The sequence below is a fragment of the Ostrinia nubilalis genome, chromosome 6, assembly GCF_963855985.1.
Source record: "Ostrinia nubilalis chromosome 6, ilOstNubi1.1, whole genome shotgun sequence".
NCBI classification, from domain to species: domain Eukaryota; kingdom Metazoa; phylum Arthropoda; class Insecta; order Lepidoptera; family Crambidae; genus Ostrinia; species Ostrinia nubilalis.
This window is the reverse complement of record NC_087093.1, coordinates 5,672,760-5,700,527: the sequence shown is the minus strand read 5'-3', so window position 1 is coordinate 5,700,527 and position 27,768 is coordinate 5,672,760. Positions and strand designations below refer to the sequence as shown.

Here is a 27,768-nt window from a genome sequence, read left to right as displayed (position 1 = left end):
AAGCTTTATATTGACTTCACTTGTTAATATGTGTGGGACAAATCTTGCAACTGAATTTAAGAACACTTCTCCTCAACCGATTGAGCTGAAATTTGGTATACTTATGTAAGTACGATGACAATGCAATGTTATGGTACCATTGAGCTGGTCTGATGATGGAGTCAAGAGGTGGCCATAGGAACTCCTAAACCAAACGGCGGAATCGCATCGAGTTTGGGTTCGTTGGATTTGTCTTTTCGAGCAGTTTAGTGCTAGATGATGTCCAGGGTCCTGATAATGGATTAGGGAGGTGGCCACCATAGGAACTCCTAAACGAAACGGCGGAATCTTATCGAGTTTGGGTTCGTTGGATTGGATTCGACTTCTGGAGCACTTTGGTGCTAAATAATCACCCAGAGATTGAGATACAACTAAAAAGTGTAAAATAAAATTATAATTTAAAAAAACTTTTTTAAAAACAAGCTTTATCCTGAAATGCAGTTGTACTAAAACTAAAAATAATTATATGCTTGGTTCAAAGAATTTCAAAAGCTTGTATCGCGCATGGAATTTATTCCTCTTTTTTTCTGTTTGCGCTACAAGCTTTCGAAATTCTTTGAACCAAGCATATAATTATTTTTTTTCGTTTTAGTACAACTGCATTTCAGGATAAAGCTTGTTTTTAAAAAAGTTTTTTTTTATTATATTTTTTTATACTACATCAAACAAAAAGGCTTTATTGTATTGTATTGCTCAAATACAACAACTTTGATCAACTCTTTGACTGATCAACTATAACAATCACTACGTGAATCATGTTGGATTGAACAAGGACTAGTAATGAAGGCCTACATTATTATACTTAATTTAACTTAGCAAAATTAACAAGCCGCCTCCAATATGTCAACAACGCAATTTGCAATGCTTTCCGATTCTTCCAACAGTATTCTGCAAGACCTTTAAAATATAAAGGAAGTCAAATTAATACATTGCATTGTCATAATAAGGGGTCATCCATAAAGTACGTCACACGTAAAGACGGGGGGAGGGGGTTGACAAAGTGTGACATGGTGTGACAAGGGGTGGGAGGGGTCCTAAGTTTCGTGACATCACATTTCAATTGTTTCAAATATTTAATATAATGTTGATTTCATATAAAAAAAATACTTAATTTAAATGGAAATAAAACTAATTTCGGAACTGCTGTTAATTTAATAATTTTTCGATGTGAAATTGCAAAACATGTGACGTCACACTAGGGAGGGGGGGGTCTCAGAAATGTGACCACCTGTGACAATGACGGAGGGGGGGTCAAAAAATCATGAAATTCGTGTGACGTACTTTATGGATGGCCCCTAATATGTAGGTACCTACTTATTATTTCGGGCTCAGGCAATCAGTGACTTGAATCTACGCTAGTTTATGAACCTTACCGCATCAATTTATATTCTAGGCCCTATACAGTAGAGCTCAATACACAAATCGTACTTTAAATCTCACTTACCTATCACAAAAGCAGCTACCAGCCCTCCAACGACCAGTATGAGTGCGGATCGAACGTCATTAATGCGAGCTGAAGCGAAGCCAGATGGCGAGGAACATTCCGGCATGGACGGCACCAGCGCGGCTTTCAACCTGCCCAAGGCTCCTGTGTTGTGCAACTGAAGGAGACTGGAAATAACATTATCTTCTTATGTAGGTATCGTATTATTTGCTGCTTCCAAGAAGATATTCCCAGACTAGATAACCTTCACTGGTTGAGTAGGTATCATTGGCTATAAGCTGTCTTGCCTTTGCAAGAACTGCAGCCGTTTAAACGAGAGGTACGATTAGTCACTGGCATATTTAATTTTAGTAATTTAATAAGTCGACTTATATCTATTAGGGACCTAGGAAACCAATGAATTTTTCCAGGAAATTCACGAGATTTTCGTCCTGTAATTTAATTTCTACGTTTACTTCCATTAATTTAGTTTCGTTCAAAACTTTCCTTCCATACTTTATTATATCGTTTGTCCTATCAATTCAAGATAATGATATCGTCGCTCGGTATATTGATGTTCTTAATGCCCAGAGCAGAATTAAAACTCTTCACATATTTTAAAGCCGATGCCGCGATGAACTAAAGAAAGCACCCAAAACCCTCTAGTTTCGGAAGTGCATGACCGGTTATGGCTTGAAGATATTTTTATTTTAATTCTCAACAAAAGGATGACAAAAGTGACTACACTTATTCCGTGTTTAAGTGGTGATAGGGTTCAAAAAAGTTACATTTACCATATCAGGGTAGGTCTGGCGTAAGGCGATCGGTGTGGCAGAGGGAACGCAAGCTGGGCCCGCGTGGAATGGACGGGCAGTTCTCTCACTGCGCATCTGCCTCTCGCCTGGCTCAGGTTCCTTGGCAAAAAATATAATACAGTTATAAGTAGTTCGTTTCATCCACGAAGACGCGCCCTACCAATTTTTAATAGATCCGAGCAATCCGAGCGTCATTAATATAGTGTGCGTGTGCACTCATGGATAATTTAGCATATACCGATAACACTCAAACATTAGCGGAAGAATGGTGGGACGCGTCTTCGTGGATGAAACGATCTATACTTAATTTAATCTGCCAATGTAAAATAATAATCTGCTTTCCCGATATTAACCAACATTCCATCTAAACTCTTTGTGAATGAAACTCTAACATACCGCAAAGTGGCTCTTGCAGCTCGTTGGCCAGCAAAAAAGGCGTAGTTTTGTTTTGCAGCGCGCGCGAGGCCCTCTTCGGCTGAAGACACCAGGTTTTCGGAGTCCGAGTACCCTCGAATGTAGAAGGCATTGAGTTGGACATCTTTTGTGGACTGAAGGAATTCAATAATAATTATTATTACCAGAAAACTTTATATTCAAACTCAAATGCAAAGTAAATAATGTCCAACCTACCATCAGGTACAACTGATCAGCTCCATTCTTAATGTACCCTATCTTCAAGTCTGGTGATTGAAGAACAGCCGCAACAGTGTCAAGAGACGCTACTCTCACTGACAGCACCGATGTTATGAACGCTGCGTACGCGTTGTACGTCACCACGGCGAACAAAAGACAAACGATGAGGAGGATGCTGGCTGCAGGGTTCGGAGGAGTCCATGAACCACCTAAAAATATCAGTGATATTATTTAAAACTTTCATGGTCACTAACAGAATTATTATTATTGACGGAATTGCTACTATGTCCTACCCGATATTTCAGTTGCAAGCGCCATGATCACGGAGTAACTGAGGAACTAACTGGCGGGTGAGAAATTAAGGTAGGTACATGGTAGCAATCCCGTCAACCTATAAAATTGTTCAGTGATATAAGGTACCTACTAGGCAAATCTAAACAAACCTATATTTTTATTCAAGTTATTGAACGAAGATATATCAGGAATACGTAATAAATAAATAATTATTAAATTTCAGCGTCATGTTTTATAGCATCTGGCAACATCACCTGCCGTGAATATAAAGTAGACGTGTTTCCTTACAAAATCACGCGTCTTGGCATCACTAAAATGAAATTAAACGTGTCGTTCATGTTTATTTGTCGGCCGTTTGGTGTAGTAGTTCAGAACGGACTACTATGCCGAGAGGTCCCGGGTTCGATTCCCGGCCGGGCAGAAATTGAAATGATGAATTTTAATTTCTGTGACGGGTCTGGGTTTTACTATGTATAATATGTATGTATTTAAAAAAAAAGTATGTAAGTAGTATATCCGTTAAGCTAGCACCCATAACACAAGCATATTAATTGCTTACTTTGGGGCTAGATGGCGCTGTGTGAGATTGTCCAAAGATATTTATAGATATTTATTTATTTATTTTATTTATTTGTCGCTTGTAGGCTGATTTACTTGACGTGACACACAATAAACGTTGACATAACCGAATTACGTTAGGTTACATAACTGTTTTTGTGCTATTTTGGTCTTTACCTTGCTGGCAGAGTATCCCAGTGGACCATATTAGGGCCTCGGCATACTCCATAGGGCGTGCCTTATTATGCACTGAAGGAGCCAGTCTGCTGATCAGCACGACAGCAGAGGCTGCCAAAAAGGCCACAGCCACCACACAAGCCACCAGCCGGGCGCTGAATGGGGCCATGAAGATGTCCCGGACCGTGGATGTCTCTTGCTGGCGAATATAAATATTACACCTACAAGAAAACAACCCAAAAATAGCGCCTTAAATTACATGGTTATTTTAGGGATAAATGAGAGACTTAAATTACGGCGAGTAGCGGCTGAAATAAGGCGTATTAAAATCTACTTTGTGTTGTAACGAAGACAAAGTGTCTAGAATATTTTATTTCCTAGACAGAACACATCCACATGGGCTTGAAACATGTTTAATATAGGCGACGATTCCTAAACCTCAAATCTCTTACCATTAATATACATATTTATTACATAATTTTACTTTAACGAAAGTAGCTTAGGTCCTAAACTTTAAAGTTATTAGACTGACAAAATCAATGATTATGTAAATACTTAGTTGTACAGCAGGCGCTATAACTTCTATTAATCAAACCCATCAATAACAACTCAATTTGTTAGTCCTCAAGCCTCACATAGTCTCAGCGATAGGGAAGATGAAGTCCATGTCGTTATGCAGCGACGGGTGCGCAGTGACCGGCTCCAACGCCAAGTCCACCGACTGGTCCATCAGAGCCCCCAGGAGGCCAGTCCAGGAACCTTCGTACGTGCGGAACCCCAGCTTCGCGTAATATCGGGTTACAGGACTGGAAAGAGTCAGTTTGTACATAAATACTAATAAAAAGTTTAAGAGATGACTCTACATTGATTGGATTGGATAAAAAGGAAAAATAGTGTCTAGGTTTTATTTGGTATTTTTATAATTCTTGTAGATTTCTTTTCAAAATTATAGGAATGTTTTCTTTGAGTAATATTTCTATCTACAGTAATTTTTTTTTTTTTGTGTGACAGGAGGCAAACGAGTGATTACCGTCGCCCATAGACACCCGCAGACCCAGGGGCGTTACATTAAATTAATTATTAATTAGAATACTTTTCCTCCAGGTGGCATTACAAAATTCCACCCTGTATACAGAACACGCAAGCAGCTCGCGCGATTTGACCAGCAAGATAAGTACGCAACTCAGCTGACTGAGCATTCTCCAATATGGAACCTGGCACCGCTATACTTATTGTGGAAATATCTGTCAATTTCTTCTACCTACATTTTTAAGATCTCAAACTACGAGTACAGCAATTTCGGCTCACATCATTTCTTTTCTATATTCCCAATAAAAAAAGAACTATTTTCGGAGTAGGTACCTACTACGTTCATGACCTCAAACTTTATAATAGATTTTGTTGCAAAACCAAACATTACTTCTTCAATACTTTCATGAAAATTCCAAATATGGTACAAATTGTAGGCAAGGAATGACGAAACAACCCATCAAACTATATCCGTCCATACACAAGTGTCCTCCATCTGGCTATCAACAATGCATTCTGCTGGACTCTAGTGCTCTATAACAAGCAACCTCAGTTTATTTTCGGGCCAGATACTCTACGTAAAAGGAAAACTTAAAATAGGAGTATAAATCGGCGAAAGGAAATACCTAGTTCAAAAAGCTAACACTTTTCGTCTTCTGAATTCAGCAGTACTTCGGCATTATACCTAACTTAGCGAATTCAATTAGTTTCGTTGATTCATTGATCAAACTGTTTTTTATTGATCTGCTTTTTAAAGCTAACTGGTAAACAATTCTCCCTTTTTTACTCACGTAGCATTTAGCTTGTTGGTTAAAAAATAGAGTACGTCATCAAGTAGAGCCGGAGCCGAAGGACCTTCATCGTCCGGAGTCGGAGTCCTATCAGTGGAAGCGTTCCTTCTTCCCACCACGATCTCCTCACCCAGAAAGTTCCGCACGTCATCTGGGAATGGGGTGTCTACCCCTGACATCGAAGTATCCCTGCTCCAGAAACCTAGAGCAAAATTCTAAGTTAATAAATGATCCATATGAGCTTGGCTGTCTCCGATCGACGATAAAATGAGTGTCATGGATGCACTAAACTAAGTACAGTTTTATTCTTATTTACCAAAATAACTTACAGTATTCCGAGGTAAGTTTCACAAATCGTTATTTGCGCCACGCAACTGATTCACTTTGTGCCCGCCTCAGATCATATGATCTGAGGTGCCCGCATTTGCAAGGTTCAACTATATCCATGTCACACGAGTTGAATCCCCTTGGGTATTTCAATAAAACCACAGATAAAACTCAGTAAAAGCCTACAAAATATCCTAGACGAGTCGTAATACTTTAGCGCTTTACAATGTGACCTTCTGATAAAAAGCTTTTAAGGTGAGCTGGGATTTGTGTGGGTAGACATTACTAACTAGGTTCGTAATTCATCACCATCTTATTTCACCACTTATTCAAGCTAAGTTGGTATACTTAAATTAATTAATCCATAACTGATAGTCATCAGTACAGCTTTTTAGCTTCGGCTTATTTTTATTTATGAGTTCTATTTTTATCATTATTTATGAGTTCTAAGTTCTAGTAAGGAGTAGTAAAATATCAAATTTTTGGAATCTAGCTGGCATAAAGTTCTTAGTTCGAAATGAAACCGTTATTCTAATGGATTTTGATTTATGTTTTACGTAAAACTTGTCTGTCATTAGAAGAAGCAAAATTAAAATATAGTACTCAGATAAAGCATAGATGAGTAAAATATGTACCTACTGGATAAAGGCTTACCTAAATAGCAAGCATACAGAGTAGAGTTAGATCGCACTTTGAAGTATTGTACAATGTGCACGCCGCCTTTGTTTCTGTCGACTCTATTAAATCTGTTCCATCTGTTAAAATGATACTTCAGAGAAAACCGGCTAATATTTGTCATTTCGAAGGGTCTTGAATTATTAAAGTTCAATTCTCCCGAGTGAAACAGATTCAGTATTCTCCCGAAGCTTTTGTACGTTTTGTTTACAGTCAGGTTTTTGAATCGAATTGTGGAGCGGTAGTAGCTGATTTCTCTCACGTACTGTTGACAGGCTCGCTGTTTGTGATTCCCGCACTTGTTTTCTCGGCTGTAAAAAGTGTTGCGGGACTTCCCCTCATATCTAGAGTATTTTTTGTATACGAAGTTCATATCGCACAATCCGACACGTGTTTCTGGATTACGGCCGATGGAAGGATAACCGACAGCGATGTTCTGATCGAACCGCAATGAAGTAACGTTCAATAAAGCGTTCATTCGATCAAAATCCCCATCGGATCTTACTGTCAATAGCCAATCGTATGGCGCTGTGTTCATTTCGAATTCGTGGAGCTGAAATGATAATATAATTTTGAATAAATAAGGATATTAGATATACATTTACATTTACAGATACTCACGAAATCAAACATTTTCATAACCTTTATACGTTGTCGTTGTACTTCTGAATGGAGAGACCTATATTAAGGCTTGTATTCATAAGAAATTATTCTTGCAAAACGTATATTATAAGTAGAATGGGGGGGGTGTCATACTTGCTATCGAACGTCGAAGTATCTATTGTCTAGAGGGTGTAACTGAATGATGGGGATGAATATATTAAACTTAAGGCTTTCTAAAATTAATGAACTTTTAAAATCTACATAATTATATACCCTTTTCAGCAGCTCTATAATGGTGGTAGAAGCGTTTCCCTTCAGCCGCGGCATCAGCACCAGAACACCAAGGCGCGTGCGCACCCGGGGTTGCTGCGCGGGGTCGAAGGCAGAAGCCACGCCGTTCACGCTCAAGCACTTCGCCAGTCTTATCTTTGCCCATTGACAACCTGAAAATAAAGGACTGTTGAAAAAAAAATCTAGTCATTGTCTGGTGCAGAGACTGATCACGGGGCCTTATCCACCCCCATGATGGTCCGTCTCTGGACCACAGGGTACAATTTTCCTTTGTTTATGTTTATTACGAACCCGCATAATATGGACTTTTTTAAATTGTCTGAAATAAAGAATAATAATTTTTAATTTCATTTAATTGAGTACGATACCACCTATGATCCACCTGCCACAAAATACGATATTCCCCAATGGTTTTTAAAGTTAATTGAGGATATGTGGTGATTTGGTGAAGATCGAGGTCGAGGGAGATCATAAATAAATCTTTCAAAAACAAGCATTTTTTATGACATATAGAAGTATTAAAAAAAGTAAAAGATGTAGTTTAAATGATAAGTTGAAATAGGTATCATTTATTATTTGATATAGGCGAGGTAGCTAAATGGCGTAATTCAACGGCGCCGTCGAGACCTATCAAAATGGAAAGATAAAATAATTTCGAAAAGAAAAGCTCGTATGGCAAAAACCATTTTAGCGGTGGGTTTGGCGTGTACGGTTTTTCAAAAATGTTAAAAAAAACAGTTACTTGGGCATTCTCGAGCGCGTCAGATATTCATACTTCGTATGCCCCGAGTGCCTCTGATAACAACGGTATACTAATCTGCCGGTTTGCGTGGTGGGGGTAGGCATATAAAGTAGTCAAAAATGAGTAAAAAAAAAATTTACTCGAGCGCGTCAAATTTTCGGAAGGGGTGTTAAGTAGGCCCCAAGGAAGGCTCCCTTTAAAAAAACTGACGATTTCGGCGTGACGATAAGTTACGATGAATTTTTGAAAATGCAAAAAATTCAAGTTTTTTTTAAATACTCGAGCGCGTCAGATTTTCATAGGGGAGGTTTATCTCGGTATCCTGAAAGCATATTTTTTTAATCTGACAAAAATGTTGGTGGGTTCTCTTAATCTGACCGAAAAAGGTTTTTTGGTTTCTTTTTTTTCCTTTCTTTCTCCTTGATAAAATGGGGAATTTAAGAATGTTAATAAAGCGATAGATACAACCAACGTAAATGTAGATTTAAACTTTTTTTTTTGTAAAATGTATCGCTTGCGACTTATATGCCGTAACGCGTTCTTAGGAAGACGAAATGGCTTCTCCACACTTCCGGTCATGCGGAAACCGGCAGATTTTGTATTTTTAGTAAGTTTTAGATTATATTCTTCGAAATAAAAAATAAAAAAATCGCGCTCGAGAATGCCGGATTAACGTTTTTTTTTTACATGTTCGCGACCCTATAACTCGGCGGCGTCAAGGACTTATCGTCAGATTAGTTAAATTTAGTCTTTAAACACTAAAATCAACCCCCAATATCTTAATCTGACGCGCTCGAGTATTTCAGACTATCCATTTTTTTTACTAATCTGATCGTCTATCCTAGGCGCGCGTCACTACATATAGAGCTAAATACTTTACAAGGTTGTTTTATTAGGTCTAAGGTATCTCTCATATCTTAAACTGCCCCGCTCGAGTATTGCCGAAAATTCCCCTATTCGCCTCCCTAACCAATATGCATGCATGTAGCTTCCAAGTCTTTATATTAATAAGGTATTTTATCAACACGAAATTTTGAAGAGCTGAGTTAGGAAATCGGTGACTTCTTTCCCTAAACTGGATTAGGTTAATTGAATCGCTTATCTGATACACAATTTAAAAAGGTACGTATAACTTTTATCAGTCTATTTTCATCTCAATCATCTTAAGTCCTTATTTGAAGACGAGCGAGGTTTGACCTAGAAGGGACAAAGGGAGGTTGGTTGGCTACTGGAAACTGAAAATGCCTGTAGTACCTGAAAGATCATACCGACGGTTGCATTGTTAGATTCTTGGAAATGAATTAAATATTTGTCCATTTCTTCAAGTAAAATGTTTTTAAAAACATGTTGTCCAGAAAATGTTTTTCATTGGACATTTGGAATTGGAAATCGTACTCGTATGTCACAGATGAGTCGAACTGTACTCGTAGGTGGATTCCCCTTTATATTTCTCGGGTGTCATACTTGCTATCGAACGTTGAAGTATCTATTGTCTAGATATCGACAACTATGCATCAACGGGTCGCTACATCTACGGTACTCCATATTAAAAGTCATGAAATCAACAGGTCGCTACATCTACGGTACTCCATATTAAAAGTCATGAAATCAATCGGTTGTTTAATCAGTGTCATGACATCAAAAGTCGCGGTGGGTAAATAACGAACTTTAAAATTATTCATGGAAAACATTGGTTTTAGGCTTTACTTGCTAACATTATCAAGTAATGAGTGCCATTACTGTGGCAGTACTAAATGTATGGAAGCTAGTAACATTGAATTTTCGGATATTATCCAGTCTGTAACCTATTACTGATATCGTTTGAAAGAGCTCGTGAAGCACTTTCAGGATCAGTAATCAGTTTTTCGGTATCTTGTGTAGTTTAGAAATAATCGAGTTAGATGACTTATCGTTTCCACCCTGTATAGGTAGGTACTTAATATTTGAAATGTATTACTAATTATTGCTATAAGAATTTTGACCGAATAAAACTTTCAATTCTATTAGAACTTTAGACATTTCTCTCACTTTAAGCGGCATTGGATTTTTAATCGGATTTTGAAACTGTTACAGATATATTAAAGATAGCTTTCCGCCCGCGGCTTCACCCGCGTGGAATTTTGTCTGTCACAGAAAAACTTTATCGCGCGCGTCCCTGTTTCAAAAACCGGGATAAAAACTATCATAATTATGTCCTTTCCCGGGACTCAAACTATAACAAAGCAAGACAGACAGACAGAGTTACTTTCGCATTTATAATATTAGTATCTAGATGATCCCATATTGCTGTCAACGGAACGGGGCAACAACGACTAGGCGCTGCGGAGACATTTGAGTACATACGGGTGCGTGTGTGTGACGAAGTCCTTGCGAGCAAATCCGTGGGTTGCGGGCGTACGTTAAAAAACCCATGCCAAAGCGGGAATACAAATAGATACAGCAACATTCATTGTAACGTACCTACTAATTATTATGGAGTACTGTAGATGTAGCGACCCGTTGATGCATAGTTGTCGATATCTAGACAATAAATACATCGACGTTCGATAACAAAACATTCATTGTAACGTACTAATTAATATAGAGTACCGTAGATGTAGCGACCCGTTGATGCATAGTTGTCAATATCTAGACAATAGATACTTCGACGTTCGATAGCAAGTATGACACCCATATTTCTCGAATGTAAGTTCTCTATTATACTCGAAGAGTCTGTTAGCACGCTTTTCAATTTGTGTTGCATTAAAAAACGTAGGTAATAATAACATGTTTTAATATCGTGTCTAAACACCTAATCCAATTATGTTTTAATATTATAACACATGCTATAATTTTAATTGAAATAAATAATCGACAGCTAAAAATAAGTATTGTAACGAGAAACCATATTTATCTACATACTATAAATAGCTAAGCAATAATTGGCTTAACCATTAGCTGAATAATGGTGTAATCAGATCTTCAATCTTCGTCACAATCTCAGCCCACATCCATCAACAACTGATAATACGAAAGCCAATCTCTAGCACCGTTTGTGAAGTTTCATTATACTCGTATGCCCCATTGAATGAAAATTTTATGCGAAATTTTTTAATCAAGATATTTTTGGTATGAATGAAATCAACTCAAAAATTCATTTTGTATGATTATGACGAATGTAAATCCTAATTCCTAATGCTTGTGTTATCATGAGTTAAAAGAAAACCCTGAAGATGAAGAGTTAAAAAAGGCTCATGCTATTTCATCTGAATATTCAGGATTTCACAACTGTTCATCAGACGTTTGATAAAAAAAGGCATAGCTAGGGGAAATCCTTGTAATTCATCACTAGCCTTGTCCATCTATTTTCAGGATTCAATTAAGCAGGGGTGACGATGACACCAAGATTACTGGGGCATTGTACGGCGACCCTTTATCTCAGACAAGAAAATAAATCCAATATCGGATAATCAATCGAGTCTTCTTCTCTTTTGTGAGTCATTAATCAAATTGCAAAATGTTATCAGTTTCCGAATGGCACTGAGATTTATTTGTTAATAAACTGGTATAGTACGTGACGAATAGACGTTTTGAACACGTTTGAGCTGGACGTGAGAGCTCGCGCTGCGACAGCATTTTGCGCGGGCGCATCAATGCATCAGTTGCAATAGAACCGAACCTTGGAGTGCTGTGTTTCTTATGAAGTGCATAATATTTCGCCTGTTCAGTTCAAGGTGAGTTTTTTAACTGTTTTTCTAAAACTATAGCCATGAAAGTACCTGCTGGTCCAAATTGAACTTTAACTAAAATTAAGGAACTGGAATCTTGAGCCAGATTTTGATTAAGTTAAAAAATAATGTAAATAAATAAATAAATAAAGTTGTTTATTCAGTACATAGATAGGGCTCTAGGGCAATTATACACGTCCCAATTATAGCTTGCCCTACCACCACATCGGGAAAACATGGTGCTGAGAAGAAATGGCGGAAGAAACTCAGTCATCTTGTCACATAGAGTTTTTGAGTGATTAATTATGATTATTTTTAGTAATTTTAAGGAAATATAAGATATTTCATTACAAGTTAATATCTAGTCTAACGGAAAATTAAACATAACGTACACGTCATATTCACAAAGTAAACGTTATGTAATCAGAAAACTTCTAGGAACGATTTTAGTTGACAGTTTACAATGTAGGTAGGTATGTTATCAATGCGATTATCTTTGAAAATAGTGGGAACTGATTACTAAAAGCCCAAGCCACACAGATAGAGGCACTGGTTCATGAAATTAAGACAGTTGATTGACATCTTGTTTAAGTGGGTGAACAATTAAGTTTAATTATTTGTAGCATAAGATAAGAAAATACATTTTAGCAAGATAAGTAGATATCATTTCATTACACAATACCTATACTAGCAAATTCATAAATAAAAGGTATATCATAATTAAATTAAGCACGTAATAATATCTGCAAAACGCACGTCGTGTTGATATTCATCTAGGTACTTACGAGTAGGAAAATTAAGAGCATCTGTGGGCGATGTTTTGTGATAATCTTTCTTTCTTTCAGAGCAAAGGTTGCCATAGTGATTTCGAAACATCTGCTTTAGTAACTCATCAAATCTGAGTAACTATAGCAATAGTTAGGTTTACCAATTTTTCACAATAAAATTAAATATTTAGGCTGGGTTGCACCAACTTACTTTAACCGTAACTATAACAATAATAATCACTTTTTGTATGGAGTTTGACAGATTTTTGACGTTTGTTAAGCCTTAATTATTTCAGTTTTTGTCTGTGTGACTCGGGCCTTATTAAGATCTCAAGACAATAACTTACATTAGGTACTATCGGCAACAGTTTTAACTACCCATTGCCGGTCATGTAGTCTCGTTCTATCGCAAAGAATCACCATTTGATGAGAGCGAGAGCAAAAACGGAAATGGATAGTTAACAGTGTGGCCGTGTGTACCTACCGGAACCAAAATTTATGTAAGTAAACAGTTTTGAACTGCCTATCCGAAGTAGGTACCTAACTTCGATTACACACGAGCCGAAGTAATTCCACATTTTTCTTATTCCATAGCATTTTGCATACCAAATTGCTACCCAATTTGTCGAAAACAACTTTCGACTGAATCCTCGCAAGTTTCAAAGGCACTAAGTAGAGAGTCTGTGCCGATAGAAACTGACAATTTTGCAAATAAAAGCCAAACAACATTAATACTGTCTGTAGGTCTTTATTGATTGGAACAAACTTTTGATTGTAAAGTTAATTAATATTGAGGATACTGGAACAGTTAAATCTCTGTTTGAGCCGTATTTATCTTACTATGTAAATACCGGAGTTTCATCATAGCGGATTAAACTTTAAAATAAATTTTCCGATTGCGGTGTGTGAAGAGACATTAGGTATCAATAAAAGTCTTTTATTTTCTACAAATAGGCTTTAAAAAGTGTTATTACACGTCCCAGTATTACCACTACTTCGGGACAAGAAAAGAGCGAGTGCTGAGAAAAAGCAACGCAAGAAACTCTTTTCTAGGACCATTACTTACCAAATGGACTGCTTTGCAAATTTAATAGCTTTTTTACAAGAAGGCGGAGTACAATAGAAAACGTTTTTAGTTAAGTATTTTGAGTAAGTCAAAAGTAAGCTATAACTTCCGTCAAGAACTTATCGAAGATAGAATCGTTTTGTAATCAAACAGTAGGTAAGCTTAATTTCTAGTAATTAAGACACACCTAGAAAAACTCATATTATAAGTATTTCTTATTTACAAAATTAATGCCTAGGCATGGAAACTGAATACAGTAAACGACCACATCTTATTGACATTAAACAAGCAACTAATTTATTCATTTGTTAATCGGTAATTATGACAACAAATCAACAATACTGCCTCTCACGTCAAGTACATAGCCATTAAGTTAAGCACTTCGATCAATATTGTACCATTTAACTTGTCGCTATTTGTTAAAGTAATAGTACTTATTACATAATAAGTAAGTTGTCTGAAAATAAATTATTTTCAATTAATACTATTATTCATTTAATTTAATATTTTTACGAGTATTATTAGGAAAACACACAGTGAAACAATAACAGACAAATAACAACTGCCTAAGAAACTATAGGTACACCATTTAACATATTGTTTTGGCACAATTTATAACAATAAAATTAATCAACAAAAGCCAATTCGCTAAAAAGAGAGAGATAAGATCAATCCACTAAGTTGATGAACCGACGAACCAAGATTTAGCCAATGTGTCCCTAAAGAAATTTGGTTTCGAGTTAAACATATCGAGTTCAGGAATATAAAATTAAACGAATACCTACTTACTTATTCTGGTTCTGGAAAAGTAATCCATTTCATTGCAACTTTGTTTGATTTCAAATTTAGTTTCCACATCATCAAGAAAAGAGGAAAAAACGAGCCTATACTTATCAAACTCAGATAGAAAACTTTTTTGTCAAACACGCTCTTTTTTCTTTTTTGTGCTCTTTGTGTTACCATTTCCTTTTAATTCACGTTTAAAGTATCTAAAGGCACAGAATAATAATAAGTACTACCACAGAATAATAATAAGTACTTCGTACAGAAGTTTTACTTCGCGAAGGTATTTAAAAAAATGTATGCTCAATGTCATTAACAATATGGTGTAATTTAGCCTGTCTCAAGATTCAAGCACCATTTTGTTGACAAACGTCAGTGATCGGCACTGCGCCGAAGCTATAGGGCTGACTTTGGTAAAATGATGTGACGTGAGGTGCCAAATTGCGGAAAATGGCGGAGGAAATACATGATTTAGCATGAATTATCATGAATAATATTAACTACTTATTTACCTCTCAGTTTCTTGAGGCAACTTAAAAAAGTACATTCTGTGTTTTTATTATTATTTAGGCAGTTAAATACTGCACAGTATTTAGTACACCATTTTCTTTATTTTCTTCCATCATACACAAGAATACGCGTGCGTGAGTCAATGTTCGCTCGTATGTGAGGCCTTGTCGAATAGTATCCTGTAGGTGGGCCATCGTGCGTGTTTTGTTTTCGATGTAAACTCGCGGAGATGAACAGGCCTGGTACTACGTACAGAAGTTTTACTTCGCGAAGGTATTTAAAAAAATGTATGCTCAATATCATTAACAATATGGTGTAATTTAGCCTGTCTCAAGAGTCAAGCACCATTTTGTTGACAAACGTCAGTGATCGGCACTGCGCCGAAGCTATAGGGCTGACTTCGGTAAAATGTTGTGACGTGAGGTGCCAAACTGCGGAAAATGGCGGAGGAAATACATGATTTAGCATGAATTATAATGAATAATATTAACTACTTATTTGCCTCTCAGTGTCTTGAGGCAACTTAAAAAAGTACATTCTATGTTTTTATTATTATTTAGGCAGTTAAATACTGCACAGTATTTAGTACACCATTTTCTTCCATCATACACAAGAATACGCGTGCGTGAGTCAATGTTCGCTCGTATGTGAGGCCTTGTCGAATAGTATCATGTAGGTGGGCCATTGTGCGTGTTTTGTTTTCGATGTAAACTCGCGGAGATGAACAGGCCTGCTAAAGGTAAGGAATAAGAGAGACGTCAATAAGAAAACAAGGTATTATCACAAACAATAAGGTTGTAATAAAGAGGCAGTTGCCAGAATGATGTGGAGTTTCATTCGGAAACTGTATATGTTGTCTATAACAAATATAAATAGGTTTAATTGGTTAAGAGCACCACTAAATATTTGTATTAATACTAATAGTAACTGCGTATTTTTGGCTCTATTTTTTGCTCATTCTTCATTCATTGTTCACTGTAAGTGCATTTTTTGCTCATATAGTTCATTAATTGGTTGTTTGCATGTGCTTAACCTAAAGGATAGTGCCAGGGTCTGGACCAAGTGCTGCCCAGAATCAACCCATAGTGCATTTTGTTCCTCAGGCCAATACTAATGTGTAAACCGAAGCGCACTGCAATCTATCCCTGGAGTTATGAGAAAAAAAGAGTTTTGTTTTGAAATATTTACATACACAATATCATCGATATATACGTACTACGCATAAGATTTCGTGATTTTGGCATTAAATAACACTCGCTATGTTGAATTTACCCATACTGCATCCGTACACCTTACTTTAGTGCGTCTTAGAAATTCTTTTTTAAGCGATCTAGCGCTGTTGCAATAGTTTGGTTAGTTGACAGAAATCATTATAATTTCCAAAATGAAGCAAGAAGTTTTAGTTCTCTATCCTTGCGTAAAATCAATTTATTGGTGTATTACAATCGATTATTGAAGTTATTGTAAGCTAAAACTTCTTAATTCGACTTCTTAAATTAATTTCTCAACTAACCAAACTACTGCAACAGCGCTTGATCGCTTATAAATAATGTCGAAGTCGTACTAAATTAAGGTGTACGGATGCAATATGGTTAAGTTCAACATAGCGAGTGTTATTTAATGCTAAAATCGCGAAATCTTATGCGTAGTAGGTATACATCGATGATATTTTGTATGTAAATAATTCCAAACAAAACTCTTTTTTTCTCTTAACTCCAGGGATAGATTTCAGTGCGCTCCGGTTTACAAATTAGTATTGGCCTGAGGAACAAAATGCACTATAGTTTCATTCTGGGCAGCACTTGGTCCAACTTCCATACATGGATTGGCACTGTCCTTTAAAGACAACCCCACTCCATGTTGTTTTATATTATGTGCTCTACCTACTTAATTACTTCATTTTTCCCCATCAAAAGAAAATTTTTATGGCAATGGGCACCACGATGATTCGGCCCTAGGCGTCGGTTACATGAACTAAGATGTTGAAGATTACGCCCGTATTCATAAACATTACTACGAGGTCTCACACTGCGTGAGGACGCACAGGGTGACACACGATGACACGAAACAATCACAGAGCTGTATTCAACGCTGTACGTTTGATTTGCTGCTTCTCGTTTGTGAATACGGGCGTTAGTTATCTTATTAACTCACCTCTTTCTAAGTCAGGGGTGTAGACGATGGCTTGCCGCCACCCGCGCCACAGAACGAACTCTAGCGCGAAGGGCAGCGGCGCCAACGCATCGGGCGGGCAGCGCGCGCGCACCCCGCCCAAGCATAGAGAAAACATGAAGAGTACTGGATACTTCATGTTGACTGTATTTAGAACAATTTATCAAATGAATACCTTCTGAAACATAATTTAAACTTGGCATAATTCTTATGACTTAACCATAATTACGAATAAGAAAGAAAAGAAAGAAAAATTATTATAAGAAATGTTTATTATGGAGTACGTATACTGACCAAAGACTACTGAATTCTACGAGTAATGAACGTAATCCAAAACTAATGAATACTTGATGAATAGAGAGCGTTGAAAGTGTAGAGATATTTTTGCATAAAGTTGTTGTCATTTAAGCGGCTTGAAAAAAATCTCTTACATCGTGTCACATTGTGATAATAAAAATAGCAAATTTAAACTGCCCATCATATTTTAAAACTTGTAGGTATACCTACATAGAAGAAGGAATGACTAACTATAATAGGTAGGTATTTTACCTTAGCAAATTTCTGCTTTCCAGGTTGCGACTAATTTTACTGGGTGAGTAGTAGAGTGGTTATTGGTGACGCCTATTTCCAAACTGACCGAACTTTACGAACGGCAGTAACTTGCGTGACTGAGTTCATCACTCAGCCTACCGGCAGTAAAGGGTGTTACGCTGTTTTAATTGTTCTGTGGTATTGAGAATTAGTCACAAAGATCTAACATGACACAATTCTCAATTTATCATTCAATTCAAACGATACGATCATTGTAATGTTGTCAGATTTACAAATTATTCCGAAAACCTTTGCAGCATTCATTCATCGTGAGCATTGATTCATGAATAGAAAATATTAATAATTCTACTTTTAGATAAATATTATTGATAAATGGTTAATGTATTTTATACCACAAGGTCTAGGTAGAAAAATACTTTTTAAATATATTTTTTACTGTCGAATGTTAAACGCTAATTCGCTGAAACTTCTTCACCTTTATTTAAGTCTTAGTTATTAAATCCTTCGAAATAATTCTAACACCATCGACAAAGACTTGTAATTCGAATTAAATATTCATTAAAAGTGATTAAATCCATTTCAAGTTTAAACCAATGTCTTCAGAGAAGCCCTGGAAAATCGGCTCAAGATTCTAGATAGGTACTTTTATTACAAAAAGTCAATTACAAAAAGTATTATTCTATTATTTATTAAATTGACATGATACCATTTATATTCAGCTGAAGCCATGGCCCACAAAACGGTGACAGAGACGACAACAATAGAAGAAAAAGAAACCAACTTGCAGTACCAGCTGAGCCCGAGAGAAAAAAGGAAAACACCCTCACAAATTACTGACAACGGATTTCAGTCTATCAGCTGCTATGACCAGGTCAGGTCAAAGAACGAGGGAGAGATAATGTGTGCAGTCAGGGAGTGGGAGAAAAGAGTTGGCTTTGAAACACCAATCCGCTGGTTCGACGCTGCCGTCATCATACTCTTCCATTTCATAGTCGCTATAGTAGCGCCAATATATCTCCTGTTCTTCCAGGGAACTTACCCGTCATGGCAAACCTGTATTTTTTGTAAGTATTTCTGTTCTGAATAGTACTGAATTACTAAAAATTTGGTTTAAGTTTTCAATTTCCATGGTAGAGTCTTAAATGAATTGTTATTGCTTCTTTGAAATATTTTGAGAGGCCAACAAAATTGTTCCATGAATAGGTAATTGTTTTGTATTACTTCGCATTTATACGAATTTGAGTTTTAATAATTCGTATTATCTACTTTATATTTCCATAACGACCGTGTCATCGTAATGGATTTGCCCTGAATAAAAAAAATGAGATACATTATTGAACATAAATACTATTTGAGTTTTCATCCGCTTTATCTAAGCAAATGTAAAATAAATATTCATATTAGAGAATAAATACTCATTACAATAAAGTCGAGGAGCAATTCTGCCACTGCACTGTCTATCTAATCTAAACCAAAGGCATTGTTAATTCCCGTCAACGACAATAATTAAGTCCCGTCGCTGCACGCTATGCGCCTGGTGCCTATTATGGACCACTGCCCAGATAACCTAATTGCTAGTCCCCTGCACGTGCACCTGTTGACATCCGACGCACAAAGGACCTACATGTACTTAATGTATCAGTCAGTAATTAGGTAACATACTGCATTTAATTTTGTATTTTACTTAAAATGGACCTGTGATGATGATTAATTTGGTAACTAGCTAGAATTAGAATGAACTCGTAGTTCCATTCTATTTCTATTCGGCTTCCTTAGAATGTGTGTCTATAAATTACTATAAGCCATTTTACAATATTTCTATGCGTTATCACAAAACCCATTTATCTTAGATTCTTCTTGAAACACTCAAGTTTTTCATGCTTTTCCCTATATTTGAAATTGGCTTCCTTTATCATATCATTTGGTGCACCATATGTGACAGCATTAAATTCTACCGACTGAATCTTACCTAAAAATATTTTGACTGGGATCTAACTTTTAGTGATGTCATATGGATCTTAAGTAGAAAATTTTCCTTTTTATTTATCCCGTTTTAATTTTTCAGCGCTAGTGATGGGCCAGTTAGCCGGTTTTGGAGTGACCGGTGGTGCGCACCGGTACTGGTGCCACCGCTCTTACAAAGCAAAGTGGCCTTTACAAATCATATTGCTTTTATGCTACTCTTTGGCTGGACAAGTAAGTTTATTTTGTACTAGATTGGGCCGAGTTGGCAAAAACAAAAAAACTCAAACTAGGAGTACGAGTAGAAGCCGTAGACAAAGCCTCTGAGATTTGATTTCCGAGAAAATTTACAAATCATAATCATTCACAATCATTACAAGAGGATTCACAATTATTTGAAGAATGGTTACGGTGGTAGAGACAGGGGTAGAGTTTTGTTGATTAATACCTCATAAATCAAAAGTGCGATTTATATTGTTTACTTATTGCCAGCTCTACATCCTTAATTGTTTCAGTCATGTCTACTCATTTGTTTAGAGAAGCCCATTCTAAGGCTCTGCGTACTTACCCCTCATCATTATCTCTGTAGTTTCAGTCAATTTGTAGCTTACCTTCCCTCAAGGAGCTCGTATCCTACTATTAAGTACTAATTTAATTTCTTCCACCAACAGAACGATCTCTACCAATGGGTGCGCGACCACAGAGTGCACCACAAGTTCTCGGAAACGTCCGCTGACCCGCACAACGCGAACCGTGGCTTTTTCTTCTCCCACGTCGGCTGGCTGATGATGAAGAAGCACCCCGACGTGCTGCGAGAGGGCAGCAAGATCGACATGAGTGATATCGACAACGACCCGCTAGTGCGGTTCCATATAAAGTGAGTTTATTTAATAGTAACTTAAGCCCGTGGTTCCACCCGCGTGAATCTGAACGCGAACCGCGGCTTCTTCTCGCACGTCGGTGACATTAAATGACCAATATACTATTTTTAAGTACCTAGTTTAATAAGAAATAGGCCAAATATACAGGGCGTTAGGTAAATGGGTATATGAGCCGACACTATCCCATGTTAACATGGTTATGGTATGGTGAAGTCAGAAAATTGATATCTTCATTTTAATTATTTTAATTTTCATACAAATCGGTTTTATAAAATTTATTTTGTATGAAAAAAAAAATGATGATATCAAATTTCTGACTTCACCATACCATTTATATGCCCATGTTAACATGGGCTAGTGTCGGCTCATATACCCATTTACCTAACACCCTGTATATATTTGGCCTATTCCTTACTCTTACGTAAGGAATCCTTATTCCTATCTATCTGTAGAATCAATTACCTACAACAACTCGTTTCATAGATGTACGAGTATTATTAGTACGGTCGCTGTATTGTGTAGAAAAATATTTTTTTGCCGCAGTGCCTCTTTTCCTGGCCAAAAATATTCATCCATCGCGGCATCGTTCCATTGATCCATTCTCCCAATAGGCTAATCGTAATGAATACTAGTTGGATCTATGTAGGTAGGTGGACTAACTCTGTTCTACTCATATTCGGCAATAATGACTTCCTGATAATTTGGCCCAATCGACAACTAAATATCTTTTGAGTCCTATAGAACTAAATATTTTACTATTAATTTCCTGTAACATTTTCTCGTTGAACATTTTGGTAAATAGAAACGTCGTCGTACATTGAGTCTCTTTCAGCAACAACTAACTGCCTTTCACTGAAATCTGTCAGCCTAAAACGTTTTCTTCCCCTTTGCAATAATGCCCAGATAAAGTAATTTGTCAATTTATATACTAGCTGACCCGGCGAACTTTGTTCCGCCTTAATGGCAATAAATAAGCAGACTTTTTATCATACAAACAGACATACAAATCTGATTTTATAAATTTTATTTTGTATGAAAATTAAACAAATTAAAATGATATCACTGACTTCACCATACCATTTAATTATATGCATAATATGTTAACATGTGCTAGTGTTAGCTTATAAACCTATTTACCTAACACCCTGTATAAATAGGTAGTTGTAATTATTTTTATAAAAAAGAGCGCTTACTGTTTCAAAAACAACACATCATCCGTTTATTACCGTGGCACATTCGCGACACCCCCGACTTTTGCATGTCGAGCGCATACCGAGATTTGAATTTCGAAGGAAAGTTCGCGTTTCATCCGTTTATAATAATATGAAGTTACAATACTGTATGATAGTATTACCGTGATTGGGGGAAGCCTATGTTCAGCAGAGGACATCCTGCCTGTGGCTAAATTGATGATAATGATAATGATGAATTGAATTTTCAGGTACTTCTTAGTGTTCAAGCTGTTGTTATGCTTCATCATACCGTTCCTCATCCCTATAGTCTTCTGGAACGAAACTCCATCAGTGGCGCTGATCTCCCAAGCGCTCCGGTACATGCTGAGCCTAAACTTCACGTGGTCTGTAAACAGCTTCGCCCATTTGTGGGGCAACAAGCCATACGACCGGTAAGTTGGTTCTTTTGTGTCCAATTTAATAATAGAATCCACGAGTATTTATAGGATGGCGGACTGAATAAAAAATTCTAATTACGGAAAATTATTTAAAAACCGATTCTTAATAGGTACACTTAGCACAGTGGCGGATTTACAAATTTGCCGCTAGTAGGCCATTCAATTTTTGCCGCCCCTACTGACTTTTGAAATTCAATACGTTAGTTTAATCCCGTTATTAGTATGATTGTGAACTTAATGATATTTTTCTGTAAGTTAATAGATTATCATTGCAATCCGCTATGTACTGAAGAGTTTAATGTTGACTTATAAACAGCAGTATGTACTAATCCTAAGATGGGGAAACGAAAACTGTACCTACATTTTTATAGAACTTTAACTATTGCAATTTAAAGAAAATTTTATGCAATTTATTTTTAAATTTATTTTTATTAAATTACATCGCCCAGGAGATTTCCTTGACGCTTACAACATTCGATCAACATACATCAAAATCTTGGAATGCGTTCATCAGAATTACTTACCTCGAAACCTATTTTCAATTTTTTGTCGAATGCTCAGCTTCAGTTGCTGCATGGTTGTTGGATTATAAAAGTATACTCTATTCTTAATGTAACACCACAAAAAATAAATTTCTGGAGTGAGATCAGGGCTTCCTGGTGGCCAGGAGATGTCACCCCTGCCTGAAATTATTTTTTTGTGGGAACATGTCTCTTACTATCTAAATGTTCTCAGTTGAAGTGTGACACGTAGCCCCATCTTGATGAAACCAAGCGCTCCGGTTATAACCTTGCGAATCTTGCAGCTTTGAAATCAAAAAGCTTTTCAGCCTACCAGTATAGCGCTCTCAAAAATTAATCATTCTTTCAATGCAACAAACCAATTAAGCAGTGGTGAAATCTCACTGCCTCTAAGAAGCGCTAATCTCATTCCAGCAGACTTCTTTTTGTGGGGTTACCTTATGAGCAGAGTATACTCTAATAATCCAAAAACTCTGCAGCATTCATCCATCCTGAATCCATTTTGAGGTAACTCTAAGGCCTCAGCCTCGACTTTAGCGGGCAGCGGCGCGGGAGCGGCGGCGGCGCGGGAGCGGCAGGATCTTATGCGTAAAATAAAATCAAATAGACCGGAACGGCAGCTCGCGCGGCGCTTTAGCGGCGAAGTGTTGTGTTCGGGGTTGTGTTGTCGAGATATTTGTTTTTATTCGCGAACGAAATGTCTGAACAACGGCGACAATTTTATTTCGATTCAAATTTATTCCTTACGCTCGATTTATTGTGGGCAAAAGAAGGAGTGCGCTGCCCGCTCGTTGCCCGCTCCCTCGCCGCTGCCCGCTCGTTGCCCGCTCCGGCGCCGCTGCCGCGCCGCTGTGTTCGAGAACCGGTCTATTTGATTTTACGCATAAGATCCTGCCGCTCCCGCGCCGCTACTGCCGCCGCCCCGCTGCCCGCTAAATTCGAGGCTGAGGCCTTAGGCCTCAGCCTCGTAAAATCAAATATACCGGTTCTCGAAAACAGCGGCGCGGGAGCGGGCAACGAGCGGGCAGCGGCGCAGGAGCGGGCAACGAGCGGGTAGCGCACTCCTTCTTTTTCCCACAATAAATCGAACGTTAGGAATAAATTTGAATCGAAATAAAATTGTTGCCGTTGTTCAGACATTTCGTTTGCGAATAAAAACAAATATCTCGACAACACAACCCCGAACACAACACTTCGCCGCTAAAGCGCCGCGCGAGCTGCCCGCTTGTTTCGAGAACGGGCCTACCAGTATAGCGCTCTCAAAAATTAATCATCCTTTCAATGCAACAAACCAATTAAGCAGTGGTGAAATCTCACTGCCTCTAAGAAGCGCTAATCTCATTCCAGCAGACTTCTTTTTGTGGGGTTACCTTATGAGCAGAGTATACTCTAATAATCCAAAAACTCTGCAGCATTCATCCATCCTGAATCCATTTTGAGGTAACTCTAAGGCCTCAGCCTCGAATTTAGCGGGCAGCGGCGCGGGAGCGGCGGCGGCGCGGGAGCGGGGCGGGTAACGCAGACCCGTTCTCGAAACAAGCGGGCAGCTCGCGCGGCGAAGTGTTGTGTTCGGGGTTGTGTTGTCGAGATATTTGTTTTTATTCGCAAACGAAATGTCTGAACAACGGCGACAATTTTATTTCGATTCAAATTTATTCCTAACGCTCGATTTATTGTAGGCAAAAGAAGGAGTGCGCTGCCCGCTCCGGCGCCGCTGCCGCGCCGCTGTTTTCGAGAACCGGTCTATTTGGTTTCACGCATAAGATCCTGCCGCTGCTGCGCCGCCGCCGCTCCCGCCCCGCTGCCCGCTAAACTCGAGGCTGAGGCCTAAGGGCTCCTGCACACGACGCCGCCACCGCGCCGCTGCCGCGCCGCTACACTGTTCATAAGCACCGAGTAAAACCGCCGCCGCGCCGTCACCGCGCCATCAAAGTGAAATTTCGCGCGCGGCGCGGCGGCTGCGCGGCAGCGGTGTTCATGCGGCGCGTATAAACAGTGCAAAGGCGCGGCGACGGCGCGGCGGCGGCGCGGTAGCGGCGTCGTGTGCAGGAGCGCTTACGAAAGTTTTCCAAAATGTTGATGTATGTTGACCGAATGTTGTAAACGTCAAGGGAATCACATGTACGATAAAATTTATAAAAGAAAGTAAATTTTAAAATAAATTGCACTAAATTTCCTTTAAATTGCAATAGCTAAAGTTCTACAAAAATGTACAGTTTTCGTTTCCTTGAATTTTCAAAAGTGAATTTTCTTCTGGGCCACCCTGTAAAACAATATACACGAAGTTGTGGAGAGATGGTGCTCACTGCTCGTGCTAGGCTCCGGAGATCCTGTGTTACTAGTTTTTTATTTTATTTTTATTGAAACGCTATTGGAATATTTTAAAATTCATGATCACATAAGTACCTAAGTATATATTACAGTGCGTTTATTAATCGTTTATTTATATATGGATTGTGTAGGTAAACGTATAATTATATATTTTTTCCTGTGAAAAAAAATTAGCTAAATTTGCCGCCCCTCTAAATCTGCCGCCCTAGGCACTGGCCTACTTGGCCTATTGGTAAATCCGCCACTGACTTAGCAGCTTCTTGCAAAATTACTTAATTAATTCATAAGAATGGCGAGATCGGAATAAATCTCAAACTTTTATTTAGGGAAATTATTCAAAGTAGGAAGTACAGCTATAAGAATTCAATGGTTTCCCTTACATAACTAGGATAAGTTTCTTAATCGGTTTAATAACTGTAATCGCAGTGTGACGAATAAGTGTGGTCTACATTTTCCTAGCTATTGAGGCACTTCGTGACACGTGTATCTTACCTTCCTTATTTCGAGACCTTGATGTATGTGTAACGTACCAGACATTAATCATTTTAACTAATGAACCACTAGCATTTCCAAATGAAACACGAATTACTATTTCAGGAACATAATGCCCAGTGAAAACTGGGGCGTGTCGATTGTGGCCATAGGGGAAGGCTGGCACAACTACCACCACACTTTCCCCTGGGACTACAAGGCGGCTGAACTGGGCATGCCCTACAACTTGACCACGACTGTATTGGACAAGTTCGCCAGTATCGGCTGGGCATACGACTTGAAGGCTGCGTCACCAACACTCGTGGAAACCGTCGCGAGGAACAGGGGAGATCCACACCATCGCAAATCTCATCACCATTAGTTTAAAACTTTATTCAGACAGGTTTAGATATAGGTTCTCGAATACATACTCGTAGGTATTGTTATGTAAGATTAGACTTATTTGTATGAAATTATATTGTTTTGACTTTTGGTGTGATTATTATTTTATGAATTCCTCGTTAGTATAAACAACCTAGATACCTTTTGTCACAAGTTTACCTTTGTCGCGATCGCTTAGTTAGGTAGATCCTACTGTTCATACCTAAGTGAATAATTTAGAATGATTCATTATTTCAAAGCACTTTTTGACCTAATTTAGGGAAACGAAACACGAAAATCTGACACGAATAAAGCACCAACCATGTCTAAAGAGCCAGGTCCACTCAAAAGAGTTAGGTAGATACGATCCGATTGTTGTACAACCGCATTCCCTCGTTATTTTACCCTTTTCACATCCACTCACTGTTATTGCTACCCAGACGGGGTACTCCGTTGTTCCGGGAAGATCTCCACAATTGAAATGATCCATTCATCAGGCAGGTAATCGTCCCGTCCAGTGACCGCAAGTTAATCGCAATCATCGAATCCACGAAGGGTTTTGGGCGCATATTGCCATTGATCAGGGGATTTATTTGACAATACGGTTTAAAAGCGGTGTGTTCGTTACTTCAGATCAGCCGGATTGGCTTTGTTGGAATGATCACGTTGCAATTAAAACAGCAGGAGAAAGCGATCAGCTATCTGATAGGTAGGTATAAAGTACGGCCAACGAGAAGCGATACCAAATGTAAACAAACCCAATGTCATGGTCATTTGGAATAGCAGGGGTGCATAACTTTTTAATAGTTAGATTACCTACATACTTTTGTAGAAAAGTACCTATATGTTTTATTGAAATTTGTTTTTTTTATAATTTGAATTATTGGATAATGTAGATTTAAATTAAATAACGAGAATAAAGAGAGAGAGAGGACCGTTCATTGTGGAAAACCTTGGGGGAGGCCTTTGTCCAGCAGTGGACGTCATTTGGCTGAATCGAACGAGAATAAAATAACATTTCTGCCTCACAATGTGCCCGGTGTACGGCAACAGGCCTACCCCTTTTCTTTTTCATAGAGACTTAAATATATCGGAATAATAAGATAAGAACCAACAAGTAACAGATTCGCCCCTCGTGAATTGGAACAGCTAAAGTCTGTTCGCCGAGAGTTGATAAAAAAATTAAATATCAGATGTTCTAAACTCATTATAAATTGCGGCCCGCTAATTATTTTTGTCGATATAATGAAAAAGTTGGTAGATTATCCTTATTATCTCTATTAAATTTACGGGAATTATTCCGGTTAGGGCATACGTGGGGATACGGATCAAACACGTGGCGTCCATGTGTTGGATAAAAAGTATTTCATTATTATCAAGTGGCTTATAGTGTATCCCAATGTTGGGCAAAGCCCTACTCACTGTCATACCATTCATTTCGGTCTTATGTAAAATAAATCTATTCCGTTTCACACATTGCGTTTCATACATTGCGGCCCGCCGGCCGGGGCGCTTGACGACAGCTGTGTGGCTCGTACCATGGTACTCAGTGCGCGTTGTGACAAACGACGCCCGCTATACAGAATGCGATAATTAAGCGACAGTCGCTATTGCAAGACATTTCATAATATTTATCA

The 27,768-nt window shown here is 38.0% G+C and overlaps 2 protein-coding genes across 2 annotated transcripts; one reads left to right on the top strand and one right to left on the bottom strand.

Annotated features, from left to right (window-relative positions):
• Window positions 1-691: 691 nt before the first annotated feature.
• LOC135072741 (uncharacterized) lies at window positions 692-17,541 on the bottom strand. Its single transcript, XM_063966779.1, has 11 exons — window positions 17,385-17,541; window positions 7,638-7,807; window positions 6,741-7,314; window positions 5,760-5,961; window positions 4,575-4,745; window positions 3,940-4,160; window positions 2,908-3,119; window positions 2,674-2,825; window positions 2,257-2,376; window positions 1,484-1,650; window positions 692-936 (listed from the first exon to the last, which is right to left on the bottom strand). Exons 1-11 carry the CDS (start codon window positions 17,539-17,541, stop codon window positions 842-844), a joined length of 2,241 nt encoding a protein of 746 aa, XP_063822849.1. The 3' UTR covers window positions 692-841.
• On the top strand, window positions 11,961-26,241 carry LOC135072457 (acyl-CoA Delta-9 desaturase-like). The gene is made up of 6 exons (XM_063966365.1): window positions 11,961-12,110; window positions 18,674-19,018; window positions 20,020-20,150; window positions 20,588-20,793; window positions 22,239-22,421; window positions 25,877-26,241. The coding sequence occupies exons 2-6, from the start codon at window positions 18,682-18,684 to the stop codon at window positions 26,130-26,132; spliced, it is 1,113 nt and encodes a 370-aa protein (XP_063822435.1). The 5' UTR covers window positions 11,961-12,110; window positions 18,674-18,681; the 3' UTR covers window positions 26,133-26,241.
• The last annotated feature ends 1,527 nt before the right edge of the window (window positions 26,242-27,768 follow it).